We start from the raw sequence: 13543 nt of genomic DNA on the forward strand, positions 1-13543 counted from the left end.
TTCAAAGGACAGGAGGAAATGAGGGAATGGGATAAAAGAGGGATGAGGGAGCAGTGAACAGGGAAGGCAGGATGTAAGGAAAAGTGTGAAGAGAAAGAGAAGGGAAAAGCATTGTGAGAAAGCGACATCATGCCAATCTGAATCCATCCTACATATCTGCATGGTCGCATCTCTCTGTAAGGTCTCTGTGCATGAGACAAAACCCAGGACTTCCAAGTGCCTGAGAGCATCAAAAAGAACTACAGGAAGTTCTCTTCACCCTCACTGGCTCTTCATTTGACTTGCTAACAAGAATTCAGTGTAAAACACGCTTTCATTAAATGTATCCACTCTTTACAACGGCCCTACGTTCTACCCTTCCAAGGGAAGGCAGCTGGACATGGAGGGGTAGGAAGGCAGTCAGACAAGTCCACCTGTGGCTGTGGTCGTCAACCTGAGCAGAACATCAGAGTCACGTGGGGGCTGATGAGATGCCAATGCCCAGGCCCCTCCCCATTCCACTCAACTCTGGGGTGGGATCTGTCCAAGCTCCAGAGCAATTCCAAAGTGCAGCCAGAGTTGTGAACACTGCGTTAAAGCTCGCTGATGATCCACAAAACCATCCACTAACATCAGAAGTGCCAAACTTCCCCACTTATAACATCCCAATCTCTTCCACAAAAGGTTAATGGTCAATGAGATTTGGAATCCTAATTCTCATTCCACAGGGGGGAAAATATACTAACTTCCCAACAGCCTGTTAGTCACAGCCTGTGCCGAACATGGAACCAAAAGTAGGTGGGGAAGGGGTGGGCACCAGGGCTCTGCTCAGCCACCACCAAGCAGTGGGGTTTGGCCATTTTCCATCTCTGTGTCTCAGTCTTTTCTCCTGCAGAATAGGGCTATAATCCCCCTCCTCCCAAGGACAGAGTGAGGACAACTCTCAGGATGTGCCTCTGGGGACTTGGAACCCATTGGAGGACAGGCACTTCTGAAATGTGTGGGTGTGGGTGAGGGTATAATTTTAAATCGGTACCCAAACAAGTTGGGAAACTTAGAACATACATTCTCTTTGTTACTCATGTAGGAAAAAAAGGACACTTTTCTGTCTCTCTCTGTTTCTTCTCTCTCTCTCTCCCATCCATCCATCCATCCATCCATCCATCCATCCATCCATCCATCCATCCATTTTTCTTCCTAGTTATTATTGATGGGGGAGGGGTGGGGGAGAACACAGCTTTACAAGTATCATGAGGTATTTTCTTCCTGAGTGTCAACTGCCATCTCTCAGATCCTAAAAAATGACCTCACCCACTGAAAAGCAACATTCTTCTCCACTCCCTCAAGTTTTCTCAAGGTTTCCAAGATTCTTAACAATTTTCTCTCCCAGAAACATCAAAACACCACCACAGACAGGCAGCCCAGGACATTCTCTGAGGTTTTTTATTTTTGTTTTTGTCTTTGGTTTCCATTTAAAATTGTCATCAGATTAAATAAAAACAAGCAAATGTGCTTTAGCAGAAAGATTTCCTGTAAAGCTGTGTCAATAGAGATTGTATTTTTTTTAAAAAGTGTGTTATAATAACACATCTAACCCTGGCCTTGCTTAGAGTTGCCACAGCTGCCCCCTCCCCTGGAGTCTGGACCCCAGCTGTATTTGGGTTGGGGGGTAGTTGGTGGGAGCAGGATTGAAACATGTCCCCCTCGGCCACCTGCACACAGGCGGGTTCTGGGATCCTGCCAGGTGTTCGCATTCTCCTAGGAAACCTCAGGGAATACAGAAAGTTTAAGGAATGCATCTAGATGGTACAAGTGTTTTCCACACTCTGCCTCAAGCCAACATCTGTTTAACAGCCCACCCAGATGTGGACATCCAAGCGTGGTTAGGTCCAACCTATCCCAGGAGCAGGAGCCGGGAGTGCAGGGCCCAGATTGAGGACACTTCTCTATCTGCTCTACATCCTGAAAGCTCAGCTGTCCCCACAGGGAGCTCAGAGGCGCTGGGAGGACCCCTCCTTCCAAAATTCTCCCCGATGGCTGCTCTGGGAACAGAAATCCTGTCACTCACAAAACATTCCTCTGGGGTGAAGCTTCACAGCTTCCTGGGACCCTCGTCCCGTAAGAGCCCATTTCACCTGAAGGAAATTTTGAGGGATGCCCTGCTGGAGGCCACCAGAGTCCACTCAGTGGGGGAGGCAGGCAGCACACGTCAGGCTAGCCCCACGCACCCGTCCACAGGGCCCGAGCCAAGGCCAAGCCCTCTCACCTACTCAAGGCCATTGCTCCAGCAAGCGGCCCCTCTGCCCTGGACCACTCCCATCAATGCACAGCTCATTGTTAATGCTCCCGTTGTGACCTCGCTTTGCCCCAGAGACACATGCCTCTCCCCTTTAGAGCGAAACTCCTGTAACACAGGGAGGACCTGCACTGCATTATCCTCCCATCTCAAACCCATCTCCTTGACCTTCACCCCCACCACTGGACCGTCACCCCTCCCATCAGGGTCGCCAACGGCCCCAGTGGCTCCTTTAGGTTATTCTCACTCCTCCTCCCAAATGCCCTGCAGCAGCCGCCAGCCCACCCCTCACACCCTCGAAACACATCCTCCCCAGGGCTTCCAGCACCCAACTCTCACCTGAATTTCCTCCTGCCTCACTGCCAACCCCTCTTGGTCTCTTTTGCTGGTCCCCCTCACATCCCTGCTTTCTAAATGTAGGCAGACCCCAGGACTCAGCCCTTGTACATCTGGTCTACCTGACCCCACTGCCTCGTTGAAGCATCTCCTCTGCTCTCCCTCTTTCTCTCTCTGCTCCAGCCACACCGGCCTCCCTGCTGCCCCTGGAATAACTCTGCCAGCTCAGGCCTTTGCACGTGCTGTCCCCTCTGCCTGGACTGCCCCTTCCCCAGACATCTGCAAGTTTACCTCTCCACCTCCTTCAGTGACATCTTCCTTGACATCCCATTTAAAATTGCAAACCCCTCCTGACCCTCATCACTCCCCACTCCATTTTCCTGATTTATTTTTCCCCACAGCAGTTGCCATCCACCACTGGGGTAAGTTCCACGAGGGCTGAGCTTTTCATCTCTTTCACTCACTCCCAGGTACCCAGTCCTAGGACAGTGCCAGACACAGAGCAGGTGCTCAATACACACTTGTAGAATGAATACTGAACAGATTACAGGCTCACACTACCTGTGATTTTAGAACTTCAAGGATGCCAAGGAAAGCATCGATTTCTTTCTCAGGGCAGATCTTGCCTTCCCTACCCTCCAGTGGGGATAAGGTGTGGACCAGCAAGGCTTCACAATTTCCCAGGTCCACTCCTGGTCCTGAGTTCCAGGAAAGCCACAGGTTCATTCTGGCTAAAAAGCTGGAGGGTCTGGAACTTCTGCCCACCCAGATAGCGAGCCAGCCAGTTGCACTTGGCTTTTCTCCAAAGCAGGGCACCCATGTCAACTTCTCTACTTGACAGAGGAGCCCCAGGCTTGAGGGGGACAAGTACAAGAGGTGGACACTGGGCCCCAGACCCTGAGCAGAAGAGACCCTCCCGAGCCTCTGGGTGCAGACAACACTCTGCCCCTCTGTAGTTTTGGAGCCTCTTATCACCTTTGACCTTCCAACATTCCTGAGGCAGCGGGATCATCCCCACTCACCAGATAAGAAAGCCAAGCCTCAGAGAAGTTGAGGGGTTTGCCTGAGGTCACACAGGCAGCTAGTAGCAAATCTGGAACCAACTCTTGAACAAATATCTACTGAGAATTTACCATGTTCAGCAAAGATGCACGTGACATGGTCACTTCCCTTAATGGTTCACATTCTACTCAAGACAACTCAAAACCTCCAAATCTCGACCCACAGTCTTTCAGCCGAGTTCACCTTCTACCCAAGATCAGGGCTGCCACAGACTGACCAGGAGCAGGGAGGCCAACCTGAGAGTCTGGTCTGAAGGTTTCATGTGTGTAACGAGGTCTGGCACACAGGGCCCAGGATAACCGCCTGAGAGACTCGATTCTTTGGCGCCAAAAACGGCCTGTATTCGACATCAGAGGAAATATTCACGAGTGATAGACTTTTGATTGTGTGCCTTTCGGATAAGCTACAACCGCCAGATCTCTTTTAGAACATGAGCTTGTGAAGAACAGGCAGCAGTGCCTAGCACACAGCAGGGGCTCAGTAAACGAGTGTTCCATGAACGGTGAGTCTGGCTGGGCTGCAGCTGCCCAGCGGGATAGGACGGGGTAGAGGTGGGTCAGAGGGGCTGGGAGCACACAGCCAGGGGTTTCCTGCCTGGATCCCACGCTCTGCTGGGTGGGGCCATCCACACCTTGGCAACCTAGGGCCAGGCCATCAGATGCTGCCTGAAATTAGGGTCCCTTACCCTTATTACCCCACTTCGAGCTTGCCGAGGCCCCGTACCTGCCCAGGCCCTGACCCCTCCCGGGCAGTGCTCACCTGGGAGATGTGGGACTGCGTCTTCTCACTCTCGCCGTCCCCCTCCGTCTTGTCGGCCAGCAGCCCCTGCACCTGGTACTCAAGCACGTAGCTGTCGATGAACCGCTCAAGCTCCTCGATCTCCTGGGAGCGGCTGCTCCCGGCCTCGGAGGAGGCCGATGCTGCTGAGGAGTTCTCCATCCCTCCCGCTCAGGGGCCTGGGCTGCGGGATACAGAGAACAGATGGGCTCTGTGAGACACAGCTGGAGGCAGAGATGATGACCCCACTTGAGAAATCCTCCCCCGCCCGGAAGCATTCCCTCATCCAGCCTGCCGTCTTGGTCTCCCAACATCCTGAGAAGTCAGTGGGGTGCCAGCTCGCCTTTAGTGTGAGGAGGATGCTGTGATCCCTCCTGCGTGGGGAAGGAGACTCAGGCCCAGAGAAGGCAGGTAATTTGCCTAATCGGCCAACACAGTAACTCATGCAATGTTGAGCGTTAGTCCATACCCAGACCTTACCACCCAGGAAAAAGCGGAATATGGACCCAGTCTGCAAGTTCAACCCTACTTCCCAACTTGGAGTTAACAAAATCCACCACAAAGTAGAATAAAACAGACCACAGGCTTCTACGTCCCTGACCCCAGCATTGAGATGTACAGGGGTCCCCAGACACAAACCCTCTAAGGGGCCTGGGCCTCTAAGAAATACCTCCTTCTAAAGAGACGTTTTCTCTTTGGACGCCAGGCTATCCCTAAATTAGGTGAAGACTGTAGGCCTTAACATGATCTTGCAGCCCTGTTAATGGTGCATCTACTGGGACACACGCTACACTCAGTCTGTAAGGACGTGACTGGCTTTTAATGATACAATGTGAAAGGCAAGGTGGGTTGCCTGGGAGGGTGTGGCCCAGCCATGGTCCTCTGTAGGAGAATGACTCCCTCTTCAGCCCTCAGGCCCTCTCCCTGGGGGGCCTGGCATAATGTGACCATCGTTCCAGGGATAGCTGTTAAAGTCCACCAATAGAACTGCTGTCCCTCCCCAACTAGACCGGGTTAACCCAGCCGCTGCAGGGGCCCAGGCCTGCAGGGACACCTCCACTGTCCACGCTTGCTCCCAAAGCTCCCCCGCAATCCACCTAGAAGTTGGGAAAGCTAGAACCATTCTCACCACTAGGTCCCTTCCCACCAGGGACCCTCCCCCTTCCCCTGGACAGGCTCTAGGCCTGATGGGAAAGGGCTTCAAAGCTTGTCTGGTGTCCCTTCCATTGTCTGGAAATCAGTGCTCTCCACAGGGAAGCCCGTTCAGCAGAGGAAGCAGAGGCTGCACATGGCTTCACCATCAGAACTAGTACAACAGTCTTCTACCCAACCACCACCATTAGATACACAAAGACCCACGTAACGTATGCACGGGGCTCTGAGACCACAAAGGGCTGCGGGCGCCTAGAACAGTACTGTGGATAATAAAGGCAACATCCCAGTATTTTCAAAGGAACACTTGCATTTCAAAACCTCGGATTACTGAGAGCTTTTTTAGGACACAGTTATTCACCAATAATTAAGGGCTTGTTGCATTTTTAACGGTAATGAATCCAAAACAGCGCCAAGGAATGGCCTGCTGGGTTCCAGAAATGCTGCTGAGACTGTGAATGCTGACTCCCTCACACCCTCGCCAGGCTCCCCAGAGTCTGTGTGGACCATGGGGGAGGAAGAACTCCCTGGGGAGACACACATTCTCCAGCTGGTTTCCTGACTCAGGTTTTGGCTTTCGGCTGCTGCATGAGACCCAGCCTCCCTTGGACCCCAGGCCAGCTGTAGCGGGTGTGCGCTGGGCTCCTGAGTTCAGTGGCCTTAGGGCTCATGGATTTGTCCCCCTGCCCCAGAGGGAGGAGTCTGAGGTTTCAGGCTTGGGTGAGGGAAGCCAGGTGTGGAGGCCTGGGTGGCAGTGAGTGTGCAGGTAGTTTGTTCAGATTGAAATAAGCATGCCTAGTGGTGCAGGGCCACAGGAGGGGGTAGGGGTGGGGATGTCCAACACCCCTTCCTGCACCTGCCATTCAAGGCCTACAGTGGCCTTACATCCCTCCCACCACCAACATCCACCTGCTCCGATGGCTGCCTGTGCTTCCCTCCAGCCCCCTGGCCACTCTGCTCCTTGTCCCAGGTACAAGCCGTGTGTGGCAGGTAGACCCCCTAAGAGGGTCCTGAGTGTACATCTTCCCCCAGCTACTCAATCAAACATTAATCTAGGAACTCCTGGGAAGGGATTTTGCAAATATAATTAAACTCCAAATCAGCAGACTTGAAGAGAGGAAGAGTATTCAGTAGGGCCTGATCCAATCACATGAGCCCCCTAAATCCGGGGCTGGAGGTAGAGACAGCGTTGCTGGCCTGAAGAAGGAGGGGCGTGGGCAAGGATCACGGGTGGCCTCTAGAGGTTGAGAGCAATGCCTGGTCAACGACCCACCAGGGAAAGGTGCTTCCGTCCTACAACTACAGGAAGTAAATTCTCCAACAACCAATGAGCTTGGGGTCAGGTTTCGTCCCCCAGAGCCTCCAGACCAGAACTCAGCCTGGCCGACACCTTGATTTCAGCCTCCTGCTATACCGAGCAGGACTTCCGACTTCCAGAACTGTGAGACGATAAACGGGCATCGTTTAAAGCCACTAAGCTTGTAGTAATTTGTTACATGGCAATAAACCACTAACACATGATGCTTTTACTTCTCTGTGCTTTTGCTCACACTATGTCCCTCACCCAGAGTCACTTTCCCCTTCCCTCCACCTGCCAAATCTCGGAGTCCTAACACTCATGGAGTGCTAGAACCTTAGAGCCAACAGGTAATTAGCCCAACGGGCAATTAGCTTTAATAGCGGCCAGTGGGCAAAGGATTCACCCAGCCTCGGCCTAGGGGCATGGATACGGCAACCCCTAATAGCAGGAAAGGCTAATGTGTACTGAGCGTGTATCATGGGCCAGGCACTCTTCTCAGCGCTCCGTATGCCTTCGTCCACGTACCCCTCACCATGACTCTGTGTAATCGATATAACTATACTCCTTAGGAGAGAAAACTGAGTTTCAGAGAGGTTAAGTAACTTGCCCAAGTTCTCACGGCAGAGCTCCAGGTCCAGTGACTCCCCATTGCCTCTTCATCCCACCTCCTGGCAGCCTGCTCAGGCCCTCAGGACATCTCCCACTTCGCCTTTCCCCACTGCCCTTTGAAAGCCCAGGGAATCCCTCAAGTGCTGTGTGTGTGTGTGTGTGTGTGTGTGTGTGTGTGTGTGCGCGTGCGCGCGTCTTAACCCCCACTGGGCTGCAGGCTCTACAGAGCTGGGCCCCGTGCCTAGCTCAGTGTGGGATCCTGGGCAGACGGACGGCCTCAGGGGGATGGGATGTTAAGGCTGGTGTCCAGAGAGGGCTGAAAAGGAGCCGCCTGCAGAAAAAAGCCAGTATCTAACGCCGCGCCTATTATTCCTCGAAGACTTAAGATCTTATCACAGGATTCTGGCACACGTCACAGGTACAGGCAGAGGGCTGGCTTCTGTAGGAACTAGACAGGAGCGTTTCCAGGAGGCTCGGCCTGCAGCAGCAGCCTCTGTCCTGCTCTGCTGGCCCCTCCCAGGCTCTTGCGTGTCTGTCACGGGGCCACACCACCGTCCTGTCAGGGAGCCCGGGGGCAGAAACCACCCCTCACTGGCTCACTGAGGAAAGAGACAGGCATTGAGACACATTCCCACCCTGAAGAACTTCGGTGCCCAGAGGGAAAAGGAGCATGTCCCACACTGGTCACTTGCCTTGGAGGCCCCCTCCTGCTGCAGTCACTGCTGCCCAGTCAGATTCACACATGTAGCCTGACAGCACCTCCCCTCCGCTGCCCTAAGCGCCTTCGGCCCAGGGCTCCTCTGACACACACCAGCAGTATCTGCAGGAGCCCACCTGGCGCCTGGTCCCTGCATCCTAGAAGTGGGAGGAGCTAACAACCCCTGGGGCAGCCCTGGACGGGGACAAACACTCCCTCTTGGTCTCTGAGATAACAATTGAGGCGGCTTCCTCATGGTCCCTCAGCGGGTCCCAGTGGATTGGGCCCAGCTGCCCACAGTGGTGACCAGATCCATGATGCCCCTTTGCCAGCTCTCCCTCCTTCTATGTTACTCTCCTCAGGGACTCCTGTTCTTAGGCTCATTTCTACATTCTAGAATGAGCCCCAACCAGGGTTCAGGTCCCTCCTTTAGTAGAAGAGACCCAAGCTCTATCTCTTTAGCAGAGAAGAGGGAGGAGGGAGAGAGGGAGTGCAGCTACATTATCCATCTCCTTGGCTATCAGCCAGGCACTCAATCCCCCAGTTTCTATAGGGGTAAAATACATATGACACAAAATGTACCATTGTAACCATTTTCAAGTGTACAACTCAGTAGCGTTAAGCACATTCACAGTGTTGTGTGAGCATCATCGCTATCATTTCCAGAACGTTTTCATCATTCCAAACAGAAACGCTGCGCCCATCAAACAACTCCCCATCCCCCATCGCAGCCCCTGGCAACCACTCTATTTTCTGTCTCTTCTGAATTTGGCTCTTCGACGTACCTCATTTTGGTGGCATCATACAATATCTACCCTTTTGTGATTGGCTTATTTCACTTATAATGTTTTCAAGATTCATGCATGTTGTAGAATGTGTCACAATTTCACACCTTTTTACGGCTGAATAATACACTGTGTTACAATAATATACTGTATGTATGAACTACATTTTGTTTATCCATTCATCCATCAGTGGACATTCGGGTTGTTCCCACCTTTGGCTACTGTGATTAATGCTGCTATGAACATGGGTGTACAAGTATCTGTTTGAGTCTCTGTTTGCAATTCTTTGGGGTATAAGTTTAGAAGTTCCACCGCATTTTTAAGGTAAAAAGAGTGAGGAGGCACAGAGTAAACTTTCAGGCTGGTGGAGACACAGGGAAATAAAGGGATGCTTTCCTCCAGGACTTGTTCTGCTCCCTTCCTGCCTGTGCTTTGGGGTCTCCTCCTGGCTCCGTTTCTCATTCACAGTAAGATCAGGATGGGAAACCCCCAAACAGCTGGGCTGCTGGCTAAGCTGAGAGCCAGCAAGAGAAGCTTATGTTTTAATGATCAGTGAAAGTGATAAGGGGGATGGGACCAGAGGAGGAAGAGAGGAGACGGTGGAAGAGGAGAAGAGACACCTCCCCCGGCTGCAGCCATCCAGGACGCAGCATGCAGAGCTGAGTCCAGATCCCAGGAACACGCCCTGCAGCCTTCCTGGCTCCCCTCCTCGCCCCGCCCTGCCCCCATTCCCTGCCAGGTGATGGATGCCGAGGAACAAAAAGGCAGACAGCAGGAGTGGGAGAAGCGCTGAGGCCGCACTTTGCTGTAAAGGGCGGGCAGCCCAGAGCCTGCAGGCGGGAGGGCGGGGCCTGGGTGGGCACAGCGGAAGGAGGGGCACAGAGGGGCTGAGGCTGCAGAGCGATGTGGCTTCCTTGGGAAACCAGCACTCAGCAAAGGTGCTTCAGCTGACACGGTGGGCTCTGCCCGAGGTCAGGAATCTCACTCCCCCCATCCTCTGGGCCTGCCCGCCTTTCATCCTTCGTGGGGCTCACAGCGCTACATCAGGGGCCAGGGGTCTGGAGGAAAAGGTAGGGCCCAGAGACAAGAAGCTGGAACCGTCCCAGCCCTCTCAGCATCCTTTCCCGCCCGCCCAGTGACAAAAGGCATTAGCAGCTGTAAATTTAGCCAATCCCTTTAAGAACAGCCAGGCGTTAGAGGCATCACCTCCTCCCCCAATCCGCAGGACCAATTCCATGACCTGCCAACCAGATGAGACTCTTCTGTTTCGCTGCCTGCTAGCTCTTCCCTGGGGAATCCGTCATTCCGGGCCCTGAAAGGGCAGCCCCGCGCCCCTCACCCTTCCTCGGACCCTTTCCCCGCAGGCCCTCAGCACACAGCTCAGCTGGGACCTCAGAGAGGAAGCCCAGGGCTCATTTTTCGGCGTTCCATAAGGGGCCCGGCCACCTGGCCCGCAGGCCGGCTGCGGGGAGCTGTGCAGTGCAGTAGGGGGCTCGCTCTGGGCTCCTGAGCTCAGTGGCCTGGGGACTCATGGGTCTGTCCATCCAGCCCAGCAGGACAGCAACTCCGCAGATGGATACAGGCACATCTGAGCTGTAGGTGGGCGGCAGGGCCCCGCCAGTCAGCGCCGCTCCCCTGGTGCTGAATCGCATCCACCCACCACGTCTCCACCAGCACGGCCTCGCTCCCCCAGCCCGGACCCCCTCCAGCAGTCGCTCCTGGTGACCCTGTTACACACAAGGCCTGCCCTTCTCCCCTTCCCTCGCCAACACAGTGCTGGCAACTGCCACCTACACCCAGAGCCTGCAGGAGGGCTCTCTCCTTTGTGTCAGGCAGCCCCCAGGGCAGGGCAGGGCAGGGCCAGGCCTCCCACTTCGAGTGTGGGAGGAGAGAGGCCAGCTGCCAGGGGAGGAGGACACCCACAGCCCTCCCTGAGGAAGCCATGGGAGCCCCCTTCACAACGTCCTGCAGCCAACCTACCCCTCTGAGTTTGGCTCATGCCTCACCTCCTGCAGAATGCCTTTCACCCCAACCTGCAGCCCTCAGGCTCGGCCACTCGTGTCAGTGCTGGCCTGGGGACTCTGGGCCATGCTGGTGTTCACCAAAGAAAGCAGGGGGATTCAGGGGAGGCCTCTGTGTACAGGGGCTCAGGCCCCCAAGCACCAGAAGTAGAAAAGTTTAGAAACACTCAGAGCTGGAGGCGACCTCACAAATCAGCATCGTTTACCGTCTCAGGAGTCAGGACACCAGGTGTCCTCTACATGTCTGACACCGGTGTAACCCTTTGTTACTCAAACATCAGATGGGGGTTAGCTAGGGCGGTGTTTTTCAAACTGCAGGTCTCGGCGGTTTAGCGGCTGCAAAATAAACTTAGTGTAAGGCAAACTCATGATCTCAGCATTAAAATTATACAACTAAGTTGAAAATTCCAGTGAGTAACACACATTGTAAGTGGAACTATTGTTCCATGGAACTTTTGTCTCATCTAAATACACCATGGAAATGTATTTCTTTCTGTGAGGCGTGGTCAAAAGAGTTTATGAAAAGTGGGCCAGAGCAGCGCTTCCCAAACTTTCCTGTGTGCGGCGATCACAGGCAATCTTGTTAAAATGCAGATTCGGATTCAGTGGATCCCAGGTGGGGCCTGAGAGGCTGCATTTCTAACAAGCTCCCAGCTGGTGATGTTGCTGCTGGTCAGAGGACCTGGCTTGGAATAGCCAAGATCTAGAAAACCTGTCACATCCCTTCTATCCATTATTCAGCTCTTCTACCCTGGTTGGAAAATGGCTGGATTCTCCATCCTGATCCTCTGGCCTGCTGGCCAGCTCCCTGGGGGAGGGGCAGTTTCTCTCATGGCCCACTTAGGGCCAGGCAGGACCTCGACAGGCTGAATTAATATTTATTTGTGGACCCTGGGATCACCCACCTCCACCCTGGGCTCTCGGCACCAGGAACACATAACAGCACTTGCTTAGAGTCCCACAGGGCCGAGCTGTGGGTCCAGACATACCCAAATGCTCTCAACAAGTTGGAGGGGCTTCTGAAATCTAAGCTTCGTGACCTCAGTGGATCTTAGAGAATCCAGCCCCTTTACTGAGCAGATGAGGACACTGGAGCCCAGAGAAGAGGAGGGCCTGCTGGGAGCCACTCGGATGCCTATGGATAGAGCCCACCTGTAATGCAGGTCCCCAAGCCCCTGAGAGTCTGCCATCCCCAGAGTCCCCCTGCTGAGCTGAGTCACCTCTCCCCTCCCCCAGTGACTGCCAACGTCTTTGGACCCCAAGTGCAGATCTGGGTTACAATCATTAACATCAGACAGTTATTCCTAAATAACAGACAGCCCCCAAATCATTGCATCATTTTCACACCCTATTGAACCCTCACTCCATGCAGGGCCCTGGGCCAAGCCCTGTGGATCTTTCAGAGTTTCCACGGAGAGACCAATGGGCCCGGGGCCTTGCCGCTCTCTCCCCAGAGCAGCCTCTAGGAGTAACTGGGGAGCAGGACTGGTTTTCACAGTGAGGGCTCAGGCCACTGTGAGCCAAGAAGACAGGAGAGACGCTGTGAACCCTTCTCTCCTCAGCATGCCCACCGTGGTAGCACCTGGAGAGGCACCTGAGAAGGGGGTCGTGGGGAGAGGGAGCGGGTGCACCCATAGCAGTCCATGCACAGGACACACCCTATCAGAATCCAGTCTCCCGACTGGGACTTCCTCTGGAGAAAATATCCTGAAACAGTCACTCCCCCGACCCTGCAGAGGCCTCCGCACCAGCAGACGAGCCCGGACCAATGGGCAGAAGGGCATCCAGGGTGGGCTCTTGAGGTCCAGCCCCTGCATTATCCCTGGACCTTCCTGCCGTCCATATCTGCCCTCCACTCCAGCCCCCGCGGTCAACAGGAGCCTCCACCGGGCTCCAGGTCCAGACTCCCCAACCACTCCCTTGGCTGAGCACAGGCTGCTTCCTGACACCTTCACACACCCCCCTTGCGCTGTCACCCAACTCTTATCCTGATCTTGAATTTTTTATGGGTTTTTATCTTGTCTTGACAAGACTTCATGGTCTTTGGGGGCCCCGCTTCATCCGATACCTCTCACCGTCCCAAGCCCTGACGGCAGGCGGGCCTCCGGCTCCCCAGACCCCTCACACCCAGTCCAGCGTGCTCCTTCACCGAGAGTGGGCCTCCCCAGCTCCTCTGCCCACTGTTGCTGGGCCCAGGCTCCCCTCCAGCCCCCTCCCAGCTCTTAGAACATTACAGCCAAGGGTGCTGGGGGTGGGTGGACCTGTCCCATCCCCCGCTCCACCAGCCTCCAGGGTCACCTGGTCCCAGAACCAAGACTCCCACTTCTTCCCACCGCATTCTAGAGCTTCCTTAAGGCAATTTACCTCAACAGGTACTGAGCACCTGCTGTATGTCGTGCCCCACAGGCTCGAGGGGGCAAGGAAGTCACAGGCCTCAGGGTCACTGGCTGGCCAGCCCCATCCTTGGCTGGAGTCAGGTGGCTTCCTCCCTGCCTCCTACTCCTAAGATAGGGAAACATGATGATTCTG

The 13543-nt window shown here is 54.4% G+C and overlaps 1 protein-coding gene across 5 annotated transcripts in view; it reads right to left on the minus strand.

Annotated features, from left to right (window-relative positions):
- The window catches only part of CTIF (cap binding complex dependent translation initiation factor), a 311678-nt gene that overhangs the window by 227739 nt on the left and 70396 nt on the right, over positions 1 to 13543 (minus strand). For all 5 annotated transcript variants that reach the window (XM_061170212.1, XM_061170211.1, XM_061170208.1 and 2 more), the window contains exon 2: positions 4433 to 4634. In XM_061170212.1, coding sequence (XP_061026195.1) covers positions 4433 to 4612 — 180 coding nt within the window. In that variant the 5' untranslated portion in view covers positions 4613 to 4634. The remainder of the gene's footprint in view (positions 1 to 4432; positions 4635 to 13543) is intronic.

Source organism: Eubalaena glacialis, chromosome 15 (genome assembly GCF_028564815.1).
Source record: "Eubalaena glacialis isolate mEubGla1 chromosome 15, mEubGla1.1.hap2.+ XY, whole genome shotgun sequence".
NCBI lineage: Eukaryota > Metazoa > Chordata > Mammalia > Artiodactyla > Balaenidae > Eubalaena > Eubalaena glacialis.